The sequence below is a fragment of the Pelodiscus sinensis genome, chromosome 12 (assembly GCF_049634645.1).
Source record: "Pelodiscus sinensis isolate JC-2024 chromosome 12, ASM4963464v1, whole genome shotgun sequence".
Taxonomy (NCBI): domain Eukaryota; kingdom Metazoa; phylum Chordata; order Testudines; family Trionychidae; genus Pelodiscus; species Pelodiscus sinensis.
The window spans coordinates 33700520-33728395 of record NC_134722.1 but is presented as its reverse complement, the minus strand read 5'-3'; the positions used below and the strand labels follow the sequence as shown (position 1 = coordinate 33728395).

The 27876-nt window shown below is 43.6% G+C and overlaps 1 protein-coding gene across 13 annotated transcripts in view; it reads right to left on the bottom strand.

The window, feature by feature from the left end:
- CHD9 (chromodomain helicase DNA binding protein 9) overlaps nt 1-27876 on the bottom strand; it is a 218551-nt gene that overhangs the window by 45397 nt on the left and 145278 nt on the right. For all 13 annotated transcript variants that reach the window (XM_075940258.1, XM_075940265.1, XM_075940262.1 and 10 more), the window contains 7 exons: nt 19122-19232; nt 17329-17525; nt 14917-15116; nt 14246-14405; nt 7807-7896; nt 7025-7128; nt 6788-6905 (listed from right to left, as the gene is read on the bottom strand). In XM_075940258.1, coding sequence (XP_075796373.1) covers nt 6788-6905; nt 7025-7128; nt 7807-7896; nt 14246-14405; nt 14917-15116; nt 17329-17525; nt 19122-19232 — 980 coding nt within the window. The remainder of the gene's footprint in view (nt 1-6787; nt 6906-7024; nt 7129-7806; nt 7897-14245; nt 14406-14916; nt 15117-17328; nt 17526-19121; nt 19233-27876) is intronic.

Genomic DNA, 27876 nt, shown 5'->3' with positions numbered 1-27876 from the left:
CCATTTGCCCTGAACTGTGTGGTTGTGTAGGTAAACTTCCCAGCCTATTAAGAAGGCATGTGTTAGGGGATGTGAAGGAGTAGGCAAATTAACCTAGGCTTATCGGTTAATCTTCTTGACTACTCGCATCCCCCCTCCGCTGCCTCTGTACTAGAGGCAGCAAGGAGGGGGAAGCAGGAGCTGGTGCTGGGGCAGCGGTCTTAAAAGCTGATTCCTGCCAGCACTGACTCCGTGGTGCGGCCTCCCCAACCCCCTACTGCTAATTCAGTCAGAGGCAGCATGGGGGGAGAGGGGGAGGCTGCCTTTGTCTGCAGTGAGTCTGGGCCCACCGCGGCCAGAGTCTGCTTCATGTCAACAGCCTCTGTCTTCAGGGTAGGGGGTGTCCAATCTCCCTGCAGACGGGCTGCTGTCAGAGCAGCCTCCTGCACTCCCACAGACAGGGGCTGCTGCCACCCTGTGCTGTATCAGAGGCATCAGCATGGGGTGGCAGGAAGCTGGTATGTGAGGGGAGTCAGTTTATAGACTGGATCAGCTCCCACCTGGCACCCCATGCTACTGCCTCTGATACAAAGGCAGCAGCACAAGGTGGCAAAGGGCTCCCCAGGAGTGGGGTCAGATTGTACTGGCTGCCCCTGGGGACTACAGAATAGTCAACTAACCTCTAAGAATTCATGCGGTTAGTCGACTATTCTATTATCCGCTATCTAACTTCCCAAGCATGTGTCCCAAGGTTTTGTCTGTGTACTGCATCGAGGGTGGTGTGGAAAACTCCAGTTGCTGTCCTGGGGTTAGTGCTCCAGTTCAATGAGGAGAACCATGATGAATAACCGGGGGGGGGGGGGGGGGGGAGGGGCGAGGGGAGGAGGCAGAGCAGTCTGTACTGATAATGGTCCTGTCCAAAAGTAAAGTGTAGGAAGTCTTTGGCTGCTAGCGTGACGATCTTGAACATCTGCACCTTCCAGTACTTGTTTAATGCTCTTAGATCTAGAATGGGAATTCAACATCCCTTCATTCTGAGGACCAGGAAATAATAGGAGTAAACCCCTTGCTCCTTGTTGCACCAGGAATAACAAATGATGTATTTCCTGATGAAGTAGGTTCTCATGAGAAGGGTCCCTGATGGGGGACAGGGAAGAAAGATTGTAGTGGGGAAGGGACATGAATTGAAAGGCATAATTTTTTGAAATAATCCCCAGGACCCATCTACCAGAGGCGATACAGTTGCTGGGAAATAGGGCCAGGTGACTTCAGAGGAGTGTGACAGGTGTGTGAATGGCAGCTGATGTTGCAAGATATAATTGTTCAGGCCCTTGACTTATGCCATGAAGAGGTGACTTGAGAGGTAGTGGATTGGGGTGCAGACTGCTTTGAGCTGTGGTCCTTTTACCCTACAGCTCACAAGGTGCAGAGATGGTGGGTATTGTATGGCTGAGGGTGGGGGGTGGGACATGAACCCTTCACCTCTGTCTCTGGAGGTAGGTACCTTATCCACTGCACCACTGGAAGAGCCCCCCAATACTGCTACATCCTGGGTCCCCCTTATTCGTTCTTTGTCCCAAGGGTGCCAGGGTTGGCTGTCCCTGGGGGGTGGTGGCTATCCCCCAGGATGATGGGTGGGACTCGAGCCCTCCACCTCTGGCTCCGGAAGTCTTCTTTTCTGCCCTGCAGTGTAGATTCCTAGGGAGCAAAATGTGGTCCAGGAATCCAGGACTGGGGAGAGAATCTGTCGTCTCTGCAAGTTTGTCTTCTGCAACAATTTGGGCATCCTAGTAAGATGTAGTCAAGAAGTCTGCCACAGTAACCCTCTCATGAAAAGCAGGCAGGCTGCTGTATTAGCTATATACAGTGCTATCACTAGCACCAATCTGATTATTAACTGATCCTCTTTAACAGAGGCAAGGAACCTTTTTTGGATAAGGGGCCACTGACTTAAAGAAAAATCAGTTGGGGACTGCACGCGCGAGCGCGCGCACACTCACCCTCTGACCAAGGAGAAAAACATTTCCCGCATTCCTCTTTCACACCAGAACCTGGGGGGGGGGCCCCAGGCTAATAGATTTTGTGTGATCTAGTCCCATAGTGGGGGGGGGGGGGGGGGGAAGGGGAGGTCTGGAGCACCAGCGTGGGCTCATCTGGGCAAACTGGAGCCGGATGAGTCCCCAGGCCTGATGTTCCCCACTTCTGCTCTTTAAAGATGGCCTGAAGTTGTTACTTTCATGTCTTCAGTGAATCTTTCAGAAACACTTTCAGTGTCTCATAATTAATAAAATCATATTTGGCCATAACAGTTTGGTAATTCACATTTATAAACAATTAGATCAGCAACAACTACTCCATCTTGCCAAACCCAATTGTGTGAGGCTGCATTGGCATTATGTTGTTTGCTTCAGACATTAACCACATCCACAATGATGGAGTTTGTAGGATCTAAAATTCTCATTAATTGGGAGCGGGCAATTCTGGATGAGGGGGTGTGCAGAGTATCTCCCACCTTCTGTAGGGGGATCTGCAGCTCATCTGCCATCTTCTTGCCAGGATCCTCCTGTTCTGAAAAAGCTTCCTGCACTCTTCACTAGGGGCTCTGGGCAGCCACTGTGTAGGAAATCAGCCACTCAAAGACACTGGATGGTTGCAACCTCTGTATGTATATTGCCGAAGGACTGCAATAAGGCAATGAAGGGGGCAGAGAGGCATGGATGATGGGGGTCTCATACTACCATTATGGCTGGGCTTGATGTAACTGGAGAAGATCCTTGTATTGTAGAAGATCCTTGTATTGTGACAACGGGCCATGACTTCCTCCGAGCCACTGTCAGACTTGTCACTGAGTAGTGGAGGCACTGACTGGGGTACTGGCAGTATACAGCCGGGTGCCAAGAGTGATTTCAGGTGCCTGTATGTGCTCAGTACCAGGGTGCTGGTACTGCATAATGGGGATTGAGGTTCTTCTCCACACGTCAGGTCTCCAGGGTACCAGAATTCATTCAGAACCCTCAGCTCACTCAGTACCACAGACAAATGTCCACGGTACTTTATCGGTACCAATGGTTGAGAGGGGGGCGAGCACTCCCTAAGTGATAGCTTTCTTGAGCCAGGTACTGAAAGCTGTCAGTGCCACAGTTTTAGAGATGGTACAATAGCTCTCTTTTCTTGGATACCAAGGCCACAGGTCTCCAGATACCATGGGCTCATTTGGTACTCCATAGAAGTGTTCATGGTACACACTCAGTACTGATGGTTGGGAAGGTGCAGAACACTCCCTAAATTGGAGTTCTGTCGCATCAGGTACCAAAAGTTTTCACTGTGCCACTCTTTTAGAGACAGTATGGTAACTGTGTTTCTTTAACATTGCCAGAGAGCCTGGCTGCCCTGGCTTCTCAGGTGATAAATCAGAATTGCTTGCAAGAGAGGCACCTTGCAGAGCTGTTACAGCTAAGACGGTACATCTACACTGCACGCTTATTTTGAAATAAGCTATTCTGGAATAGTTATTCCGAAAATAGCACATCTCCACTGCAGGGAAGCCTCAAAATTAGTCTGAGGCAAGCTTCCCTAATATAGATGTACTATCTCAATTTAGAGCCCTAGGAGGCACAGGGGAGGAATAACTTAGAATGGCCCTGGTGAGGAGCTATTTCAAAACAGCAGCAATGGAGGGTCTACACACACCTTATTTTGAAATAGTTATTCCGGAATAGGCATTATTCCTTGTAGAATGAGGTTTACAGATTTCGGAATAAGCCGTCCATTATTTCAAAATAACGGAATGGCTGTGTAGACGCTCGCATTGTTATTTTGAAATTATCTAGAAATAACTGTGCAGTGTAGATGCACTCAGAATGCTCCTGGATAGAGGTTGGGGGCAGATAAATCTCTAGCAATGAGGAATGCAGATGCAAGCAGATCATCTTTACTCCTCTTCTTTTTGTTTCTTCTCTTTAACCAGAGGCGGTAGGAATGCAATGGGGGAGATGCCCCCAGACTGGATAAGAAACAAAGGGGCTTCTTTTTAATCCCAAGGGGATTAAAAAAAACTACTATCAGGGGGTACGTCTACACTACAACGTTAATTCGAACTAACTTAGTTCAAATTAGTTAATTTGAACTAAGCTAATTCGAACTAACGCGTCTAGAACTAAAAACTAGTTCGAATTAGCGTTTTGCTAATTCGAACTAGCAAGTCCACATTGAGTGGACCCTGAACAGGGCTTAAGGATGGCCGGAAGCAGTGCCGGCAGGGCATCAGAGGAGGACTTAGAGCGTGGAGATGCTGTCTCAGGCTAGCCGAGGGCTGCGCTTAAAGGGTCCCGACCCCCACCCCGGACACACAGTTCTAAGGGGTGCCCTGCTTGCAAAGCAGTCCTGGCTTGGATTGCCCGGAGTACCCACACTGGGCACATCACACCACTCGGCCATCAGCCCGGCTGCACTTGCCGCAGGCTGCCATCTGGGGAGAGGGGACAATCGGGGGGCTGCAGGAGAGCTTCCACCCCCAGAAGCCCGCAGAGCCAGCCCAGTCCTCCCCATCGGGGGCTCCTACCCCGTTCCTCCCTCACCTCCTTCCACTTACCCTTTCCTAGCCCCCCTTCTTATTGATGTACAAAATAAAGATAATGTTTCTTCCAACATTGACTCTGTCTTTATTGAACAAAACTGGGGGAGACTGGGAAAAGGAGGTGGGAGAGGGGAAGAGAAAGGCTGGGAGAGGGGAGGGCAACTAACATGATCAGGGGTTGGGAACAGGTCCCAGATGAAGAGAGGCTACAGAGACTGGGACTGTTCATCTTAGAAAAGAGGAGATGGAGTGGGGACAGGATAGAGGTCTCTAAAAGCAGGGGTTGGGTGGAGAGGGTGCATTCATAAAAGTTCTTCCTGAGTTCCCATAAAGAAGGACTAGAGGACACCAAAGGAAAGGAATGGGTAGCAGGCTTGAAACTAGTAAGAGAAAGTTGTTGTTCTTGACAAAGCAAATAGTTAACCTGTGGAACTCCTTGCTGCAGGAGGCTGTGAAGGCTGGAACTAGAACAGAGTTGAAAGGGAAGTGAGATCAAGTCATGGACGTTGGGTCCATGGAGTAGTCTTAGCCAGGGGGTAGGAGTGGTGTCCCTGCCCAAAGTTTGTGGAAGGCTGGAGAGGGATGGGCCGAGACAAATGGCTTGGTCACTGTCTTCGGTCCATCCCCTCCAGGGTCCCTAGGGTTGGCCGCTGTCGGCAGACAGGCTACTGGGCTAGATGGACCTTTGGTCTGACCCAGGACGGCCATTGTAAGCTCAGGGTCGGGGGTCTCAGTGGACCCCCTTGATTTTCATGCACACCTGCTCCTGGGTGGCCAGGCTGGCAGCTCTCCTGCCCTAGACGGCCACTTTCCTGTGCCTAGTGCGGAGATCGTGGACGAGGTCCACGATGTCTGCACTAGCCCAGGAAGGTGCCCGCCTCTTGCCGTCCAGGGCAAGCTCCCGGGAGCCGCCAGCCTGGTCCCGGGAAGAGGGGGTGGGCTGGGGGACATCGGGTGGGTGGCTCTGTGCTGTGCCAGGTGCAGGGTCTGCTGGCTGGGTGCTTGCAGGCTTGCACCTGGCATGGGCACCGTAGCCAGCCCGTGCCCCTTTAAGGGGTCCGGGGCCGGGAGGGGGGCATAGAGTTTCCCTGGTGTTGGCTAGAGTGGCCACCAGGGAAACCTGGGGAGAGCTAGCCTCCCACTAGTTCGAATTAAGGGGCTATACACCCCTTAATTCGAACTAGTAAGTTCGAACTAGGCTTAATCCTCATAAAATGAGGTTTTCCTAGTTCGAACTAAGCGCTCCGCTAGTTCGATTCAAATTCGAACTAGCGGAGCGCTAGTGTAGCGGCTATGAATGTTAGTTCGAACTAACGTCCGTTAGTTCGAACTAACATTGTAGTGTAGACATACCCAGGGAGAACAAAAGAAATAAAAATAGCTACTAATTATACAGATAAGGAAGGGACAACTGCTCTCTCCATGAGCATTAAAAGGCACATCAGGAGGGAGGGAGAGCACATGTGTAGACTCAAAGGATATGACTAACAAAAATCTCCAATTAGAGGTGCAGGAGTGCACATACACCTACAATGAAGCACCCATAAAGACAATACTCAAAGAAGAATTCTGAATGAATGAATGAATGAATGAACTCTTAGGCTGTGTCTACATTGGCATCCCTTTCCGGAAAAGGGATGCTAATGAGACACATTGCAATTGCAAATCCGCAGGGGATTTAAATATCCCCCGCGGCATTTGCATTTACATGGCTGCCGCTTTTTTCCGGCTTGGGGATAAGCCGGAGAAGAGCGCCAGTCTAGACGTGATTCTCCGGAAAATAAGCCCTTTTCCGGAGGATTTCTTATTCTTATTTCTAAGAAATCCTCCGGAAAAAGGGCTTATTTTCCGGAGAATCACGTCTAGACTGGTGCTTTTCTCCGGCTTATCCCCAAGCTGGAAAAAAGCGGCAGCCATGTAAATGCAAATTCCGCGGGGGATATTTAAATCCCCCGCGGATTTGCAATTGCGATGTGTCTCATTAGCATCCCTTTTCCGGAAAGGGATGCCAATGTAGACACAGCCTTAATGTCTAAATATTGTGCTATAAATACCCTGAACCTGATTTTCTTTTCACTTACACTGGAATAGATTAGAAATAATTCCAATTACATCAATTAAGTTACAATGGAGAGTGAGAGGAGAAATATTGAGAGAGAAGAATCAAGCCCAGTGTATAAGTTTAGCTCAGTTTACATCAAACAGCAAATAACAAAATTGAAACATTCATACCCATCAATGTAATCATTCGCTCTCTGTTCAGCAGCAACTGCTTTCTCATCTGGTTTGCCCACCCTTTCCAAGAAACAGAGTGCGGGATCTGCTCTAATAGTGTTGTACTTTTCATAGCCTGAATGAGAAGAACCAACAACATAGAAACAAATTTTTTAAAGAAGGCTAAAAAGAAATTAAGGGGAAAGGTTGTGTTAGTGATTTTTTTCCCCCCACACAGTCACCATTATTACTTACCATGTTTAAAAACTCCAATTAGGAGGGATTTATCTGCTTCTGCATCCCACCATTCTGCAGGGACCTCAGAATGCTCTGGCTCAGGGACCCAAACATCAACGTCACTGAAAAATTCACCAATAAAATAATTGTGAATCTACACAGGGAAGGATGAAATTGAATTTGTTTTTCTTATTCCAAATCTATACTTCCATTTTTATAGGAATCAGCAATAATTCTACATGTCCAAATACACAAAACTATCTTCTCTCTATAACAAGCTAAACATAATTTTATCTTTATATTTTTCTTCCATGTTGGTTAAAAAAGTATATATTCACATTCACTTTTACTAAAAGTTCTATAAGCTGGCATTCCATGAAACAAAAAATACTGATAGATGCGAAATCATAAAGAGTGCAACATGAATGAAAAAGACAAATTTTTCCGAGTGGGAGCTTTGATAATATGCAGCTACATTAAAGGTATAAATTGCTTTTGAAGGCACTGAAACCCATGGAAATTGTGCCATTAACTTCAATGAAAGTAAGAGATCCATACTCTGAAATCTGTCACTAAGCAGCACAGGAATCCTACTGAGAGTATAAATCAGGTTAATTTATATTTGTTCCAAATATTTCCTAAAACTTAGAACTGATAATGATAAAAAGCAAGTATATCAGAAACTTTTTGGGGGCAAAAATTGTACATTTTATTTGTTACATTTTCCTGTTAGGTATTCTGAACTTTTACTTAACATTTTATGTTTAAAAACAAGCAAAAAAGCCTTTATCATAGTTCACCTGGAATCAACTCCATCAAACACTTTTTGACATTCATTACCAATGACTTCTTGTTTCAAGTAATACAGCATTCTTACTCGAAGCAAGACCCTAAAAACAAACACAGAGAAGAAACAGACATTAGAATTGTATCAAGATTTATGTTTCGAGGGCTTTTTGTGCCGTTAACTAGGTATTGGGGTTTTTTTTTTGCAATGGCACACTTTCCTGAAACACAAGGGGAAGTAGTAATGATCCTATATTTAGGCTGCTTAACATTTAAGATTTGTACACCATCTAAGACCACCATTCTTTGCAACAAGCCTTTGAAATTAAAAAGAGGAAAGGCCTTCGTGTAGAAACATGCCTTTTCTTGTCCCATGAAATGCTGTTCAGGTTTGGCCAAGTTACAAACTATTAAAAATGACCATTTCCCTTCCCTCACTTGCAAGCCTCAGGAAAAATGTTGGCAACCCGCCAGCATAACTTTCTATAAAATCATGAAAGCAGCAGCTGCAACACTCTCTCATGGCATACAAGAAGCTGCCAGAATAACAGGGAGAACACCACCTTGTGCCTTGTACTTCCCCCTACAAGAACCTTCCCCCATACATAGTCCATCTGCCCCTTTGAGGGAACTATATGGAACAGGAACACCTCAAAATCATGAGGAGTGGAAACAATCACTTAATGAACAGACATTATTTATGGGTTATTTACTACAATCAATAAGCCACTTAACCTGACTCCAGTCAGCATTTCCACCTTTCTATGACTGGAGAGATATTAATAGGGCACTTCTCCTGGAAGGGTCCCTTGAAACATGTGTTAACTACTCACGCTAAACAATATGTTTTACCTTAGCTCTGTCACTCTGAGCACATTTCCCAGACCTGAAGAACTCTGTGGCTCCTCTTTCACCAACAGAAGCTACTCTAATAAAAGATATTACTTTTAGTCTCTTTATTTTCAGTTTTTATTTAATTTTTCCAAGGAAGTTATCCACAGCTAAAAACAGATGATAATCAGTAAAAAAACTATTAACATTTGTTCTGGGTAAATATCAGGGTTTATTTGTTGCTGGAAAAACGGGCAAAGCCTATTCATTAGTTTATTGCTTTGAATTCCGTTAATCAATGCGGTTAACTATACAATTAAAACAGAACTCAAAACTCAGTGCTTCTGTGAATTTAAGAAAACAATGTATCTCAAATCCCCAGATGAAATTATTCATTTGAACAAACAGCTTGTAGATGTAGCTTATAAGAAGTATTTTTACATTTAATAATTGGATCACATCATTTTCAGTGCATACACTCAACTTAATCTTTTCTTCTTTTCTAAACTTCTGAATATTTCCTTATGTTCTGAAATGTATTCTCGGACAGATTTTTGTTTTCTTCTCATTTAGTGTGTCAAATCTTTAAACGATAATCTGCTAATAGCATGAAATGTATATGTGCTGGTCATGAGGTTCCACAATACATTCAGATGGCCGCATAATTCAGAGCTTCCCTGCATGCCTATTTGTTTACTGTATGCATCTTCTAAACGAATATATAGCCTGATTTCAACAGGCAGCTTTGCACATACATAGACTAGAATATTATCATAATATATATCTCATGCAATGTATTATATTTTCCTCATAAAGCAAGTTATTTTTATATATTGGAATGATACAAAAGTAGGGTGAAAATCAGAAAAAGCTGAATACTTTTTTTGTAAATAGGAAATGTTTTGGCAAAAATCTGTTTAAACTGAAATGAAAGGGCTTAATATATTACTCCACCCAAGCTGTGTCTCTATATTTATGGAGGGTTATGTAGCCCTAATTCAACACCTCTGTACAGATGCTTTATAAAAGCCATTAATTACTATTCCCTCCCTCCAGAATATACTGTTTGTTAGAATATGTAATGGACAGACAAGGAAGCTGAATTAAGGTATTATGGGCAACCATAAATCTGGCATTTCATAAATTTTGAATGCTTCATTTTTCAACCCAAAATGTTCTTTTAAAATAGTTTAATGTTAATGTCGTATTTATATACTGCACAGTACAATTAAGAGTCCTCTAATACCAATAGCTTTTTAACCAAATTTCTCTTAAAATTTGCCTGTGGAGAAAAATATTTTAGACCACAGAAGCTGCAATCCTGTGAAACAAAAATTTAAAGTGTGTCACAAGCCTCACCATATTATTTGTAAACTGACTATATGCCACCAGACCTGAGAAAGATCTCTGTACGGCTTGAAAGCTTGTCTCTCACCAATAGAAGTTGGTCCTCATCCACCTATCTTACCAGAAACTCATTCATTTCCATGTTAAATGTAACTGCCAAGCAAACCTACACAAATCTCCACAGCAAAAATCCTGACCCCATTGACCAAAGGTAGTGGGAGACTCACCAGCTTGGGGAGGCTAGCCCCTGGCCTGGCCCAGCCCTTCCACCCAAGGCCTTGTTTCTCCTGCTCTCCTCTTCCTCCAGCCCATATCCTCCCCACAGCTGCCAGTCCCTTCCTCTCCAGCCCCAGAGTGCTAAGAGGCATGCCACCCCACTCAACACCGGAGCACTGGGCAGGCAGTGCACAGGCCCCTCAGCGTACTGAGTACTAGGTGTGCAGCGGGTAACCTCCCTTCACCCAGATACTGGAGTCCCAGACATCCTTGCCCTAGCCACAACAGGCTTCCTTTCCCAGAAGACAAGCAGCTAGCCTGTGCTGGGGCCAATTAGCAGGAGGAGGCTCCAGACAGAAAGGCTATGTCTAGACTATGCATAAATTTCAAAAGAGGATATGCAAATTCCATGGAAATTTGCGTATCATCTTCCGATCTCACTTTAGAAAACAGCACTTTCAAAAGTGAAAGTAGTCGGGATGTGGGTTTTTTGACAACCCCTTTTTTCGAAAAGCCATTCTCTCTCAAAAAATGAGGTTTATGCGGCTTTTCAAAAAAAAGGGGGGGGGGGGGGTTTGCTGGAAAAAAAAAAAAAAAAACACGTCCCAACTTTCACTTTCAAAAGCTCTGCTTTCAAAAGTGAGATCGTCTTTTGAAACTTCAGCGTAGTCTAGACAGGCCAGAGCGGACAGGGTGACGTCGGGCTGTTTGGGGAGGCACAGCCTTCCCCTGCCTATCAGATGCGCTGCCACACCACTGACATCAGTGAGATTTTTCCCATTGACTTCATCTGGCCAAGATTTTATCCTTGACTGAACAAGCCAAGGCACAGGCCAGATATTAAAAAACAAACAAAAAAACCCGTCTGCAATGTTTTAGTCACATACCTTACTAAATGCCATAGAGACAAATATCAAGTAAGGAGTGGACTTTAAGTTTGTGAGGCTGACTCTTGTAAAAGAAAATATATTGGGAAAACAGCTCTCACAAACAGAATTACTAATCAAGAAGGTAAATTTCTTTGCTAACAGATCCACAAGAAAAATGTATTAGTTTCAACACACTTCCGTGTTTAGAGTAAGCATGATTAAAAATAAGATAAGATTTTCATCTTACCAAAATAATAAAAGTTGGCAATAAGAAGTATAATACCTTACATTTTATATTCATGATTAAAACTAATCTAGTTCAATGATGTAACCTTTGCAGTTTTTCACAGTTTTGTTGTTCTGTATACAATAGGAGAATATCACAAAGCTTGAGAAATACTCTGAAACTAAAAGCCTTTATACATTCTGCTATACTCCTGTCTGCAATAGCCAAGTACAGGCAGTCCTCGGGTTACGTACAAGATAGGGACTGTAGGTTTGTTCTTAAGTTGAATTTGTATGTAAGTCAGAACTGGTACATATTATAGGGGAAACTCTAGCCAAACATTTCTCCAGAGCTCAGTTTTATTCTCCCACACCTCACTTCCCTCAGTCCTTTATTCTCAAGCTGAGATGTCTGCTGTGAAAAGCGTCTCCCTGGTCTGCTGGGGGGGGGGGGGGGGGGGGGGGGGGGCGCTAGCTTCGCTTCTCCCTGGTGTGCTGGGGGAAGCAGCTAGTGCGGGGTTGCCTCACCCCGTTTGTAAGTAGGGATCTGATGTAAGTTGGATCCATGTAACCCGGGGACTGCCTGTATAAGTGTGGTGCCCATATAAGAGAAAGTTGGTAAGGTTTATAGTGATGGCAATATTATGTATACACATCACATGCTTTTGTAGAACTATGAATTTTATTGATGTTTTGCTTTTCCCTAAATGCTTTTTATTTATGTTAAACTACTTATACAAGAGGAGATGGAAGTACAGTAGACTTCCAATAATCCAGCACCTTTTGAACCTAAGTGGTGCCGGATTATCAGATTCGCTGGAGAATCAGGAGGAGATTTGCTGGAGAATCAGGAGGTCTGGTACAGCTGCAAGGCTTAACAGCTGGCCAGGACACAATCTCCCTCCCTCTCCTCTCCCCTCCCCTTTCCTCTTCTCCTCTCTCCTCCCTGCTGTAACCTGATCCTCCTTCCCCTCCCCTCCTGTTCCCCCTTCGCTGAAGCAAAATGCTCTTCTCCATACTGTAACATGATCCCACTCCCCCTCTCCGCCTTATGCTCCATCTGGTTACAGCCAGCACGTGTGCTGAGCCGCAGGCTTTTTAATCAGCTGGTCAGGAGCGGTTGGCATTTTGATGCCGGAGTATCGGGAGTGCCGAACAGTTGGATGCTGGACTATCAGAGTTTTACTGCACTATATAATCTCTGTGTTAGAGCTTGAGTCATTCCAGAGAACAAGATCTAGAGAAACAACTTTTTTAATGTTTAGCTAACATGACCTCGTATTCCAAGCTATAATTGGTAAAGGCTGTCTCTAAAGTTTTACTAATTTCTAGAATACTAAAGTCAAAACAAGGTAATAGACTAGTTATAAACTTTGCCCTGTGTAATGCAGAGTGTGTGCAAGCCTTGCAAATAGTTTTCAAAACATTTCAAAGATAACATCCATACTTCTCATCTGTTAAATGTTTATTTTTGTAAATGTGTAACTACTGAATTTTTCAGCAGTTATACATTTACACATAGGAGGGCAAGCAGGAGTCAGTACTTGTGGAAAGCCAGCTTTCAAGCTGGCTCCCCATGAGCACCGGCTTCCGCCTCCCCTGCATCCTCCCCCGTTGCTTCTGATACAGAGGCAGCAGCGTGGGGGACAGGAAGCCGGGACGCACAGGGAGCCAGCTTGAAAGCTGGCTTCCGGCATGTACCAGCTCCCACCAGCCCCTTCCTTCCCCCCTTTGCCTCTGTGGGATGCAGCTGGGGGGATGGGAGGGAGGGAGAAGCAGGCAGTTCCCCCTCTCCTCCCTTGCTGCCTCTGATAGAGAGACAGTGAGGGAAGGGGGAGCGTGTAACTTTTAGGATTAATAGATGGGCCCTAATTTAGTGCTTAATTGTGTAAACAGGTACACACTAAAATCCCTAACGAGAAGTAATACAAAGAAATGATGAAATCCTAAGACTTTAATATAAATAGAAGCAGAGAGCAACTCAGAATTTAAGAATTATTAAACCGCACTACTGCCTCCCAGATTGGTGGTAACATATTGGTCTTTCTTTATTACACTGTTTAATCTTTGACTAATAATCTTTAATTCATAAAACTACCTGTTTAACATCTTGTTACATAGTTAACTCAAACCCAGAATCACTGAAGTTCAGGTGGTCCCATGCCTTCCAACTCTTTTAAAACAGATATAGCTGTATCTTCTAATGTCTGTAATTTTCAACATATAGCTTAACCCACCACCACAAACCCCCATACAGACAAAACAGAAACTTGTGGTAAGATTTTAGAAGTGGAGATTTTGCAGCAAGTGGATGGACAGAGGCTGCTTCTACCCCTTCTTGCATTTGGAATGGCAGCTCCACACCATTCAAACCCAGCATGTTTGTTAGATGTTTGGCACTGTCCAATCGGTAAGTTCTTAATCAGAAAGTACCAGCAAAGACCTGCAGGTGCCATACTATCACCAAGAAATGTGCAGTCCACTCTCCATGAGCCTGTCCCACAAGCAGGTGCTAATATCTCCTGCATAAAACCTACAACTGTGAATTCTGTGGTTCTACAAAAGTAGTAGACTTCCCAGGTCTCTGTTCACAGAATGATGAAGTTGGCAAACAAGAAAACAAAACAAACAGGAGTAGTAAATATCTGTAAGAGGTTTTGGAAATGTACAATAACATGCCATAAATGCTGCTGCCACTACAGTTTGGACATCTCTTGTCTGGACCACAGATGTTGCTGGACCAGAGAATTTCGGTTTTGGAAGGCACAATCTGGACTACTGCTACAGATCTGTTCTTTCTGTCTCCAGAAAACCATTTGTGAAGGAAAAATGAATGCCCTCTTCCTGTTTTTTGTTCTTGAAGATATATTTTTTAATCTTTCAAAAGTGTAACAATGAGAGCTAAAAGAAAAAATTCTGTATGTGAGTTGAAAAAATTCATCCATATATTTACACTAGTACTTACTTATTGCAGTGATGCTTTATGTGTTTTTTATAACCTTCATCCTGCAGTAGATGTTCCGGATTATATTTTCGGAGCCATTCTGCTTTGTGTATATCAAAGGTGCTAGCTTGAGTCTTTACTTTCTTTCCTTTTCTACCCCTGGGCACAGGAGCTGACAAACCTACACAAAATGAAAATACAAAGCAATGGGCAGTAATGAACAACTGGTAGATGCTTTGTAATGTTTTTAAAATTAATATATTCTGAGAGAGAGAGAGAGAGAGAGAGAGAGAGATTCAGTCACCTCAAATGCCATATGGGATACCACCCTTGCTCCTTTGACTGACAGAAAGGGAATTTCTAGGAGATTAACTGTACTGTTATGACAGAAAGAGAAAGGCGAGACTGCCTGTTGTCACTGACAGTGCCCAGTTTACTTTGTTTCAGAGAGCAGGAACCAGTGGGAAAGTTTACTTTACATATACTATTTCAACACACTGGAGAAAGCCAGCAATAGCAAAGAATGGGAAAAAGAATGAGAATTTGCTAATTAACCTTTTGAGATACCCTCCGAAAAGTCCATTTATTTAAATATTTAGCTGTTTTTGTCATATACTTAGAAAACGTTGATTTCTTTATCACAAACTTACATGCATGAAGTGGTCTAATTTCAGAAATACTTAATTCCTTACCCAGGTGATTCTGTAGCTCTCGTGTCTGGCCATCTTCTGTTGGGGTGATGAGATCCCATATAAAACTTTTTATCTTTTCATCTCCTCTGTAGTGAACTAGGCAATATGCTAGAAGTGCTCGGCAAATTATCTCCACATCGTGTTCATTTAGTTGCCTCTTGAATCGACCATGTGACAAAATTTCTCTCCACCGACCCCACCTAGTCCAAAGCGACACACCCAGCAGAATTTTTAAAATGCAGTACTTGGTAATCAGTACAGTAGTATTATTACAAAAATAGTAACTTACTAGCAGGTGAGGCCTGTTGTTGACCGGGCAAAGTCATTTTGCATAGATTACACTTACAGGAAAGTAAATTAAATACATATAATAGATTTTTTTATTAATGTGCTAGCAAATGCAAATTTAAATCTGTTTAAAACAACAGATTTACATTTGTAGGATTTCAACTTCAAATATTATTCTTTTTTTGAATAATTAACATACATAGTAAAATTGAATCAGAAACTCATAAAGCTTCCATTACTCTTTCTGTAACTAATTTGAATTATTTTGTTATTTGTAGCAGTAAAAATTTTCTTTGAATTACAATAACAGTTGAACAGGCGACTAGATTTTAATTTTGTTAGCAAATACTTTTTATGAACTCTAAACATAATAGTCATGACTTTTTTCCTATGAAAAACAAAAATAATTATTTAAACCTTTCACACAGCATATTCTGTTGTAAAAAGTAGTGCAATCTTCTAATTTAAGTGGCACAATTGTTTATGCAAATTTGGTATCTATAGGTAATCGTGAAGTATGACTATTTTGCATAAACAAATCCACCAAAGAAACCAACCAAACCAAATAAAACCAAACTCTTCAAAATATATAATAGATTAAGATTTTGTGGTTTTCAACTTTTTTGGTGTCTTTGGTAGTTTAAATTACCAAAGCACATGAGAATATTATTCACTCAAACTTCATATACTATTATGCTGTAAATATAAAAAGAACTATATGAAACCAAATTCTGAGGAATGTATGTCTAAAATATTGATTACTGGTTCAGTAAACTGTTATTACATTATTGCTAATTGCACGCTCGCTCTCTTTATATAAAATATAGCCAAGATTCTTGTTCTCAATTGTTAGCTCAAATAAACTTGATTTTCAAAAGTGCTGAGCATCTCCAAGTTCTTACTCAAGCCAACTGGAATTGCAGGGTGCTTAGTATTTTTGAAAATCAGGTTGCTTACACAGCTAATTATGGATTTATAAACCTAATTTAGGCATTTAATTGAAAACTGCCATTTTTTCATACTGATTTTATAATGAACACATACGGTATGTGCATTATATTATGCAATTTCTAACTGTGTATAGTTCTTTCCAGTGAACACTTACAATTTATATATCATCTGTGGATTAACAAGTTTTTCACATATTGATTCAAAAAAGAAAAAACTCACACACATACGCAAACTTTTCAGAAGAGAAAAGGCTTCTACAGGATACGTAATCAAATTCCCATTCCAAATTCCCCCAACATGTCTCATGCATAAGACTCTGATTTTAAAACCGGCTATATAGTTTTAAAGCATTATTTGTGATCTGTAGTTGACTTGAGTTCCTGAAAGCACACCTCTTAGCAGGCAGGGATAATGAAAATAAAAAATACAAAAGTACATTAACAGTATATTAAAAGAAATACTTTAAAATACAGAAGAAAAAGGAGGCTGCCTTGTGTGTGTCTGTCTGTCCCCCATCCCTGTCACCGCAGCAGCTTGGGGCCAGGTGAGAAGTGAATGTCCATGGCTGCTGCAGCTGCAACAGGCACAGCCAGGGGAGGGGCACATGTTCCTTGGTTGGGGGACAGAGACAAACACACAAATAGATAAACTCTTCCAAATATATAGTACATAGCTGTCCCTTTCTCCATATCTGCCCCCTGCTGCCACAATGGGGTTATAGCTGTCCCGGTCCCCATCTCTGGCCCTTGCTTCTCACTATGGTCATTTATACAGTATAACTGTCTCTGCTAATAGACCCCTCCTTTTCCATTTTATGAGAAAATCGCATTCTAGACACATCCCATTGTCCTACCATCACCAAACCCTTACCTTGCTTAAAGTTATGATAAGAGGAAGCTGCATATTGAATTTGGTGGCCCTAACCCTTACTGTTTAGGAGTGCTTGAATCAACAGGCTAAAAGACAGTTGGATGGACACAAACTCTCTCAAATATACAGTAGATTTAAACTCTTGGCAACATTTAAAATGCATGTAAGCATTATACATATTAAGACCTTTAATTCATTCTTCTTTATGAAACTAGAAACATATTCTGTATGTAAGATTTAGTATATTTAGAAATGAATACTATGTTGCGAGTTTCACTTTAAAAAAAATGGACTATATTTTACCCATAGACCAATAAGTTTTTCTCCACCCGAAAGCACTCTGTTCTTCCATATCCACTGGAGCGATCACAAGGCCTGCGGAGTTTTGGTTTATCATCCCCTTCACTCTCTGCTTCTGATAACTCAGCCAGCTCATCTTTTGTGGCACTAAAGGGTCTTGTTTGCTTCCTAATTCTTGGGGTATCAATAACCAGGCTGTTCTGTAAAATTTTAACAAATATTATCTAAGACATAGTTGATAACATTTCCAGAAGTATCTGACAAGTTTGAGAAGACAATTTCTAATTAAATTCCATTGAAGTTAACACAAAAATAAAAGAAATCATTAGCTGTAAACCAATTATAGTATTTTTATGCAACAAAACCAGACATTTTTCCATTCTTTACTCCTATAATGAGACCAATACATTAGTTACAAGCTAGATGTAATACATTATTTGCACTCAATACTGCCATAGGAATTAGGGACCAATTTCTTCCCTATGCTCCTAGCAATGCAAAGGAGACAAAGCCATCTTAAAACTGATCACCTAGGGATTCTTTCAGCACAGAGGTAGTGTTAGGGTTATGTAGAACTGATATGTTGTATATTTATCACACACAGCAGTTCCCATGGCAGAGATTGTGGCCAATGGAAACAAAGCAGTCAGACTACCTCTTGTTCTCCATCCCATTCTTAGGTGTTAAAATGGTTTACTGGGTGATTTGAGAACCAGATCAAGAACATAAGAATGGCCATATTGGGTCAGATCAAAGATTCATCCAGACCTGTACCATGTCTGCTGACAGTGGCCAATGCAAGGTGCTCCAGAGGGAGTGAACCAAACAAGTAATGATCAAGCGATCCTCTCTCCTGCCATCCATCTCCACCCTCTAACAAACAGAGGCTAGGGACACCATTTCTTACCCATTCTGGCTAACAGCCATTAATGGACTTAACCTCCATGAATTTATCTACTTCTCTTTTAAACCCTGTTATAGTCCTAGCCTTCATAACCTCCTTAGGCAAGGAGTTCCACAGGTTGACTTTGCGCTGTATGAAGACTTTGCCTTTTATTTGTTTTAAACCTGCTGCCCATTAGTTTCATTTGGTGGCCCCTAGTTCTTATATTATGGGAACAAGTAAATAACTTCCTTATTCACTTTCGCTACACCACTCATGGTTTTATATCCCTCTATCATATCTCCCGTTAGTCTCCTCTTTTCCAAGCTGAAGAGTCCTAGTTTCTTTAATCTCTCCTCATATGGGACCTGTTCCAAACCCCTAATCATTTTAGTTGGCCTTCTCTGAACCTTTTCTAATGCCAGTATATCTTTTTTGAGATGAGGAGACCATATCTATATGCATATTCAAGATGTAGGCGTACCATGGATTTATATAAGGGCAATAAGATAGTCTCTGCCTTATCCCTTTTTTAATGATTCCTAACATCCTGTTGGCTTTTTTGACTGCCGCTGCACACTGCGTGGACGTCTTCAGAGAACTATCCATGATGACTCCAAGATCTCTTTCCTGATTAGATGTAGTTAAATTTGCTAAGCCTTGAAGCTGCAAACTACTGCGTCAACTAAATCAAATAACTCAAATTTAAAATAAGTGTAATGATTAGTTTGAGTGTTGGTTGAAAAAGTTTCATAAACCCAACAATGCTATCCCTAAAGGCCAAAGGTTGTAATTTGATAATTCAAGCTGCAGAATATTAAATCCACACGAGCAACATAATTGTGAGAAACATAAAGAAGACCATTAAAAAGCATGTACACAAACAAAAATATTCACACCTACAAATACTTACTCTACCACTGATGGCATCTATATCTATTTCTGCCTTTTTGGCCCATTTCTGCCAGAAGTTGGGATCATCTAATGAAATATCAGTCCTATTTCCCGATGCAACAAAACTAGCCTGCAATAAACAACATAATATTCCATTAATGTCATAACATTGTAATACTGAATGATTATTTTGATAGCACTAAATTATTATTTTAAATACTAATTCCCTCTTGTTCACTGTGTAAATAAAATGCTTTCAAGTCCCGTAAATTTATAGAAAAAATGTATCAACATTTCGTAACTGTTGTTTTTTGAGATGTGTCCATTCCATTTTAGGTGTGCACACATCCATGCGTTTTAATGCAGCAGTATATTAGGCACCACTAGCCAGGCACACACACAGTTCTTTCTTGTCAGCAACTCCAACTGCGAGGTATGAGAGTGGGAAATGGAATGGACGCGAAAAATACATCTCAAAGACAAACAATCTTTTTTCCTTGTGCTTGCTCATCTTGATTACATTTCAGGTGACTCACAAGCAGTATCCATGAAGGGTGGCTCGGAATTCACAGCTTAGTGTCTTGCAGAACTGTCCTGCCAAAGCCAGCTTCATCCCAACCATGCTGGGTCAGCTCACAGTGGGAAACAAAGGTATGGAGAGACGATTAGATGGCTGCTCTTCATATGTCCTAAATCAGCACATGGATCAGAAAGGTTGCGGAAGAGGCCTATGCTCTAGTAAAATGGACAGTGACTTGGTCGTAGCAGAAGCCAATGCAAGTCATGATCCAAGAAGAAATTCTTTGTGGGTATATGAGGCAACCTTTTATTCTGTTGGCCACTGTAGTAAAAATAGTGTGTCAACTTATCAAATGACCTGGTTCTGACAACAGAGAAGAACACAGCTCTTTGAAGGAGGCCTGCACTTTTCCTCTGATTTAAGTGCTTTTGGGAAGAAGACCAGTAAGTAGATGTCTTGACTCAAATTAACCAGAGATGATGACCTTGGTGAGAAATCCTAGCTGTGCTCTAAGCTTGATTTAGTCCTTGCAGAAGACCGTATGCAGTGGTTCCTAGATGAGTGTCCATATCTCAGACTCTCAGCGGGCTGGTGTCATCGCAACTTGGAATTCAACCTTCCAAGAAAGGAGGAGGAAAGAGCATGAAGCTGTAGGCTCAAAGGGGGGGAGCGTGAGCTGTGACAACACGAAGTCATCCTACAGTAGGACAGGATCCCTGACAAGTAGGAGGTGATGCTCCAAGGCCCCTCAGGAATCTGGCAGTGATGTCCCCCAACAGCCCAGAACACTTGACATTCCCTGTTCTGCTTGGATACAAACAGGACCACTTGATGAGCTGAGAATGTCCTGTTGAGGCACTTAACCAGAGTGTTCTTGGCCTTTGAAAGGAGAGTGTTTATGAAAAGTATGCTGTTCTGCCGTCAATAGTCCAGAGCCACAGGGCCTTCTGGCATAGGGTAGATGACTTGTCTCTCCTCTGCCTATCGATATAGAAAACCATGGCCATACTGTCCATCAACATCTGGACAACCCTGTTTTGAATCTGAGACAGAAAGACTTGGTGGACCAGATGATTTGCCCTGTTCCCTGACATTGATATGAAGGACATGATTGTGACTGGACCAAAGACCTTGAGGGCTGAAAATATCCAGATGTCCTCCTCATCCCAGTCTGAGGCATCTGAGACCAGGGTCACTGATGAAGTCAGGGCTCCAAAGGGAACTCCTTCCATCACTGCCACCAAGTGAGGGACGAGAGTACTTTGTCCGGGCTCCTAACTACCATGCTGTGTCTATTGGGAAGATAAGCTGGTGCTAGCTGTGCTTGAAGAGACCTGAGGCAGAGTATATGCTGTTGTGTGGCCCCAAAGCAGTGTTCCCTGTAAGCTGAGCACTTAAGCGGCTTTCCAGGAGAGATTCAAGTGCCATCCAGCTGAGTGGTAGAGTGCTCACAGCTGATAGCATGGGTTTCTATTGATTGTGCACATAAAATTTATTCCACACATGGACAGAAAAACTTAGTGGAAACAATTCCCAAGAGTCTGGCACATGTGGGCAGTGGTGAGTGGCTGGATCCTCAGGCTTGCAATGAGGTCTGCCATGGCCTGGAACTGAGCCTTGGGGAGGGAGGCCCTGATCCAAATGAAGTCAAGGACTACTCTGATTAATTCTATATGCTGTACTGGGGTTAGGGTTGACTTTTTGTCCTTTATTAACAACTCCAGGATGTAACAGGAGGAACATACCAGGTCAAGATACTCCTGCACTTTTTCTGGAGAATGGTCCTGGATTAGGCAATTGTTGAGGTATGAGTATATATGGACTCCTTTACATCTCAGGTAAAAAGCCACCAGTAAGTAGTTCATTTTGTGAACACTTTCCGGGCTGATGAGAGATCAGAGGACTTTGTCATAAACTGAAAATGGCAACCGCTCAACATGAAGCAGAGGAATGGCCATTGCCCTGGAAAGAGAGATACAGAAGCATGTCTCCTTCAAATCAATGGTGGCATACCAGTCTTCTAGATCCAGAGAGGGAATGATGGAGGCTAGGAAGACCATGCAAAATTTGAGTCTCTTGAGGGACTTGTTGAGATGACACAGGTCTAGGATAGGTCTATGTCCCCATTTTGTCTTGGAAATTAGAAAATAGCAAGAGAAGAATCTTGCCACCCATGATCTGGGAAGTTTTTTACACAGCCCCCCAGGCACAGACAGTTTTTGACCTTCTGAATGAGGAGCTCCTCGTGCAAGGATTCCCTGAACAGGGACATGAAAGGAGGTGCGATTGAAGGTTAGCTGCAAACTACAGTGTGTAGCCGAAAGAAACTGTTCAACACCAAGTGGTCCAAGGTGACACAGGAGCAGGCCAAGGAGACAGGGTGGAGACAGCTGAGGAAAGGGAGGATCTGGAGGGTAGGGTGCTATCCCCAGGCATTCCCTCAAAAAATCACTGGTTCTGGCCTCCCTGACTTCTGGGAGGATACTGCTGAGCAGTTGGATGAGAGGATGATAGGTAGCATATGTTAGGCCCCTTATCCTTTCCTTCCTCCTGTAGTACCCAGATCTGGAAGTCCCTCCAGAACCGAGGAGTGCAGACTCACAGAATGCAGGGTCGTTCAAGAGTCTTTGAATCCATGGAACCTGGAATCGGTAATCTTAGAAGAGAGACCTGAGCATTCAAAAGGCAGGTGCTGGATTATCATCTGCATCTCTTGAGACAATCCAGAAGCCTGCAACCAGGAGTTGTGACCACGTGGCAAAATCAAAAATGCATCTTAATTGTCTGTATACTAATCCGAGAAGTATGGAGAATAAGAGGAAGAACTTGAAATGTCAGTAAAACCAACTGTGACATAGTGGGCGTCACAGAGACTTGGTGGGATAATACACGACTGGAATATTGGTACAAAAAGAGTACAGACGGATTGATTTTCCTGTAGTTCAGTGGTCCCCCCAGCCCAAAAAAAGGTTCCCCACTTCTGCTCAAGATGGCACTTTTTCCTGCCATGAGTGCAAGGGACTGGACTTGAGGACCTCTTGAAGTTCCTTCTAGGTCTAGTATTCTAGGATTCACCCTGACAGCTGATTCTGTTTCATCCTAGACCATTTGAAAGACTCTACAGGCCACCACTGTGCCTTCATTAACTACTGGGCACAATCCTATGGGAGGGCCTTTCTGAACTTTTTAGGAAGTCCCAAAGGTCCACTGGAACCACTCTGAGTGCAGAAGGCCCCACTATAGGCCAGGAGCCCAATGCACAGGCTGGGGAGAGGGGGGGACCTGCCTGTGGAGGTACCCCTTTGTAGTCCCAAGGTGGGCACATGGCCTGACATAGGTTTTTTGCCTCTAGGTCCTGAGCCCTTGGGCACCAATGCACTCAGCTTCTTTCACCACATTCTGGGTACCAGCAAAGGGGAGCAGTGCCAAACTGAGTCCAGTGGCATGGCGCACTTCACACTGAGGGTGATCCACTTGGCACAGGGTCCAATGAAGAAGATTCTAGCATGGGACACAGAGCTGCTTCCATTACGAAAGCCTTCAAGCAAATATCTCACTGTTTCTGGCAACAAGGGCAAAAGCTTTTGCAAATACAACAGTACTTGGCCTTCCTGTGGCTCTCTCTGACACGTGAGACAACTGTCGTGTGTACTCTGTCATGAACACTGACTACTGCACGGTGAACATGACTTGAAGCCAGGCGAGTGGAGCATGTCTTGCCTGGGATGAAATCCCAGCCAGAACTCTTAACTATTAACAAACAACTAATTACTACCACTATCAACAAACTATTTACAAAGGCCTAAAGACAAGAGGTCCATTAAAAATGAGAAGACACTGCAGGCTCTTGATACACAAAGCATGGTGCTCTAACTAACAACCATGCGTGGTAAGGATTAAATGAGTGGGCACAGGGCTAGTGGCCTCACCTAATGTACTGCTGCATGTGAGTGCACTCCAGAGGATGTCATGCCCAGCCCTGGGGACACTGCTAAGCAAAAATCTTTGGCAACTGCACGTGGGGTGCGCACACGCCAAAATGGAGTCGACATGAGTTTACACTTGAAGAAGAAATTAAGGCACAAACTAACAAAGAGAAGAGATGTTAAAAAAACAAATCCATTGTTTTCTCCATCAACACGGTACTCACTAGAACCACTAAGCAAGTACATCCAGACAACCCGGAGTTGGCGGATAGGCAAGATATAAACTGCTGAGAAGAAGATTTCACTTTTATCATTGATTTGTACTCTAAAAATATTGCTAAAACATTTACATGCGGACTCTGAGCTTTGCAGAATTAGAAGGGTTTCTCTAGAGGATACTCCTGGTTCCTCCAAGTCATCAGAACATTTAACTAAATATATAACAGTGGAAGAACAGCACCAGCAAAAATATTCCCATGTATAGAAAATTGATGAACAACATCATTTAAAAGACATTATAAAAAAAAAAACCAAAAAAAAAAAAAAAAAACCCACCTATCTAAATAACCCTAGGATCAGAGGAAAGAAAATGAGAGCTGGACTTTTCATTTTGAAAATAAATCTCAAAAATCATTTGAATCCAGATCTGTCCTACAAATCACGTGTCTAATTAAATATTATGTTTGCTAAAAATAATATAGATCTCCATGGGGCTGCCAAAGAAATCTCAAGACAACAATGCAGAGAACAAGCAACTCTGACACATTATAACACATCATCTGACACATCAAGTGTATTGTGCCTTTATATACACTTTTAAAACCTTACATTCCTTTTGCAGCAATTTCTGACCATCTTTCTCCTGCCCCTCCACCAACCTGTAGCCACGAAGCACTGTTACCTTCTTTTGATAAACTCAGACAACTTAAAGTAATTTGAAATATTTCAGATGAGAGGAAGAATATTCTAATGAACTAGTGTTTAAAAAATGGAATGACCTTTCTAAAAAACCCCTTATTTATTCATCATTTAACTTAGGACATAAAAGACATCAAGCAAAGTCTCACTTGTATGCATATTATATAGCAAAAGGAAAAACTATAGGCAGGATATAAGAAATTTTGAATGTGTACAAAAAATCCAGCTAAGGCCCAGATTTTATATTTAGCTCCATTTGGGCACAGGGTTTCACCTGAATGGAGAAAACTATATGATCAGGATCTAATTCTTTATATTGCTAGGCAGAGCCAATGAATCAGCAGAGTTTGTAATGTGTCAATTTTATAAAAAGCTTACATGGCGATAACTCCACAATCATCCCTCAATATATCACCTGAAACTTCAGAGGAAATATTCATAAGCGTACTTCCTTCATAACTTCTTAAAAAAACCACAAAAGGCAGACCACTAACAAAGCACTGACATAAGGAACTACTCCACACTGGCAGAGAGGAAAGATTAGATAAACCCTTAAGAAGTCCTTGCTGCTCTTAATTTCTATGACTAATTTAGAAAAAGAAAAGAAAAAGAACTCTCAGAAGAGGCCATCCCATTCACTTAAGGTTTTCATCTTACATACAGGTTTCATTTAAGATAGTAATAGAAATGTAGCCGTGTTGGTCTGGTGTAGCTGAAGCAAAATGCAGGACTATGTAGCACTTTAAAGACTAACAAGATGGTTTATTAGATGATGAGCTTTCGTGGGCCAGACCCACTTCCTCAGATCAAAAAAACTGATCTGAGGAAGTGGGTCTGGCCCACGAAAGCTCATCATTTAATAAACCATCTTGTTAGTCTTTAAAGTGCTACATAGTCCTGCATTTTGTTTCATTTAAGTTAATACTTTAAGGCAGCATTTCCCAAACTATGGGCTGTGGGAAAAAAATACTTGGCCACAGAGTGGCTGCCAAGGTGCTCTGGGCTTCCGGAGTGCCTGTGCGGTGCCAGGTTACTCAAGTTCTGGACCAGGCTGGGCGGAGGATGCAGCCGGATGTTCTGGGCTCCCGGCACAGAGGCGTAGCGAGAGGGGGAGCAGTTGTCCCCAGGCGCCACGCTAGGCATAGGCGTAGCGAGGGCGAAGGGGGGGGGGCAGTTGGCCTCAGGCACCACGCTAGGGGGGCGCCAGGCTGGGGTGGGAGCAGAGCGCACAGCATCATGAGTTGCGGCAAGCGGTGAACCTGGTCTGTATGGAAATGCTCCCTGTAGAATTGTGCTACTTCTGGTAGCAGTTTCCTATCGGAGCATTTCCCTACAATCATACAGATAAGAAAATGCTACCAGTAGCACATTCCTATAAGGTAGCAGCTTTCTACATTACACGAGCGCTGTCGGGCCACGTGCTCCTTGTGCAATCAAGCCTCCAAGGCAGGGCCCAAGTGGCAGGAGTAGCCACTTTAAAGGTAGAGATACCTTGCCTGGCTCTGTGGAAGGGGGAGAGGGATTGGGCTAGGGCAGGGAAGCTGGGGGTGCCTGGCTCTAGGGCATGGGCATTGAATTGGAGTGTGTGTGTGTGGGGGGGTGTGTGTTCTGGGGCAGAAGGGGCATTAGGTTGGAGCAGGGGGGCTAGGGATGCCTGGATCTGGGGGAAGGGTGGGTGCACTGGGGATACTTACAATTTTTTAAATGGGGTACTTTATAAAAAAAGTTTATAAAAAAAGTTGAAAAACACTGCCCTTAACCAGTGTTTCTCAACCAGTAGAATGAATACCCTCAGGGGTACTTGAGAGAAGTCTGGAGGGTACATCAACACAACTGAATTTTTGGTTTAAGTTATTCAGCGCTTTATTATTTTTGTACTTTTTACACTCAAAAATTTCATCACCCACCCAGCTATGATTAAATTGTTTAAACAAATGTGCTGCAATGGTAGAAAAATATTTGTGTGTGTCTGAAAACTGTGTTGAGGGTACTGATAATTTTTTTAAAGGGGGGTACTTTATAAAAAAAAAGGTTGAGAAACACTGTTTCCTTTCTCCTTTGGCAAGTTGGGCAGGTAGCAGTTTTGGTAAAAATATATCAGACACGTGCACACAGTGTCCTCTCTACCTCAACTCGTGCTGGATAATCCGGGCCTCAATTCTAAAGGAGTTGGCATTACTGAGGTGATCGATTCCCTCCATGTGTTGTTGTGGATAGTGCATGTGGGGGCCTGCCCCAAACTGTAGGGGGTGGGGGAAGATGCAGTATAAGCTCCCCCCCTCCTCTCAGGGTCCGGCTCAGCCATGTGCCAGGTTAAGGGCCCTGCCCCATGGTGGCAGCGGGGGGGTGGGGGGGGGTGGGGGGGGTGGAGCTCGCAAATTTTGCTTTTGCCCCTAGGCTCATAACGCCCTCGCTACTCCTCTGATGCTAGGGGGGCGCCGGGTTCACTTGGGCTGCAGCAGGAGGTGCCGGGAATCCGGGGCTAGACTCGAGGGGAGGGAAGGGCAGGAAATCAGAGCTGGGCTCAGAAACAACGTACAGGCAGTCCCCGGATTACATACAAGATAGGGACTGTAGGTTTGTTCTTAAGTTGAATTTGTATGTAAGTCGGAGCTGGTACATATTGTAGGGGAAACTCCAGCCAAACATTTTTTTTAGTTTTGGATAGCATAGGGAAAGGTTAACTCCCCTCTAATGTTTGTTTTGCTGTCTGTTCCCCTGTTCAGAAGATTTCACATCTATTTCTGTCCCGGTGACAAACTCAGGACTAAAGGAGTAACTCATCAAATACCAAACAGCTCTGCACCATGCTTTGAGCTAATAGCTTTATTTCCACACACCACCCACGGTTCTAGGAGGAGGGTCCTTTTTTTGCTAACACAATGAGGCCAGCACTTTGTTTGTTTTGGTGGAGTCTTTGTTTGCCCAGGGAGCCCAGCATGTATAGGGGGAGGAGGGGCAGAGAGGCTGCTTTTGTCTGCTGTTCGGCAGCCTGTTGCTCAGGGGAGGGGGCAGCCTGTTGCTGGCAGGTGGGAGGGGGGAGGCGTGCAGGATGCAAGGCCGCGGGGGGGGGGGGGGGGGGGGTAGCGGGCGTGGGGAGGCACTTTTCCTCTTCCCGGCAGCTCTGCGGGATCCCTGTCCCTGTGGCCAGCTGCTGCAGGCAGAGGCCAGTTGGAGCCGGCCGAAGAGGAGGAGAAGGTGGATTCTAGGATCCAGGTGAGCGAGCCCCGGGGACGCTGCTGCGCTCCGGGAGCCCGGCATGTATAGAGGGGAGGAGGGGCAGAGAGGCTGCTTTTGTCTGTTCGGCAGCCTGTTGCTCAGGGGAGGGGGCAGCCTGTTGCTGGCAGGGGGAGGCACTTTTCCTCTGCCCGGCAGCTCTGCGGGACCCCAGTCAGAGCCGGCCCGAGGAG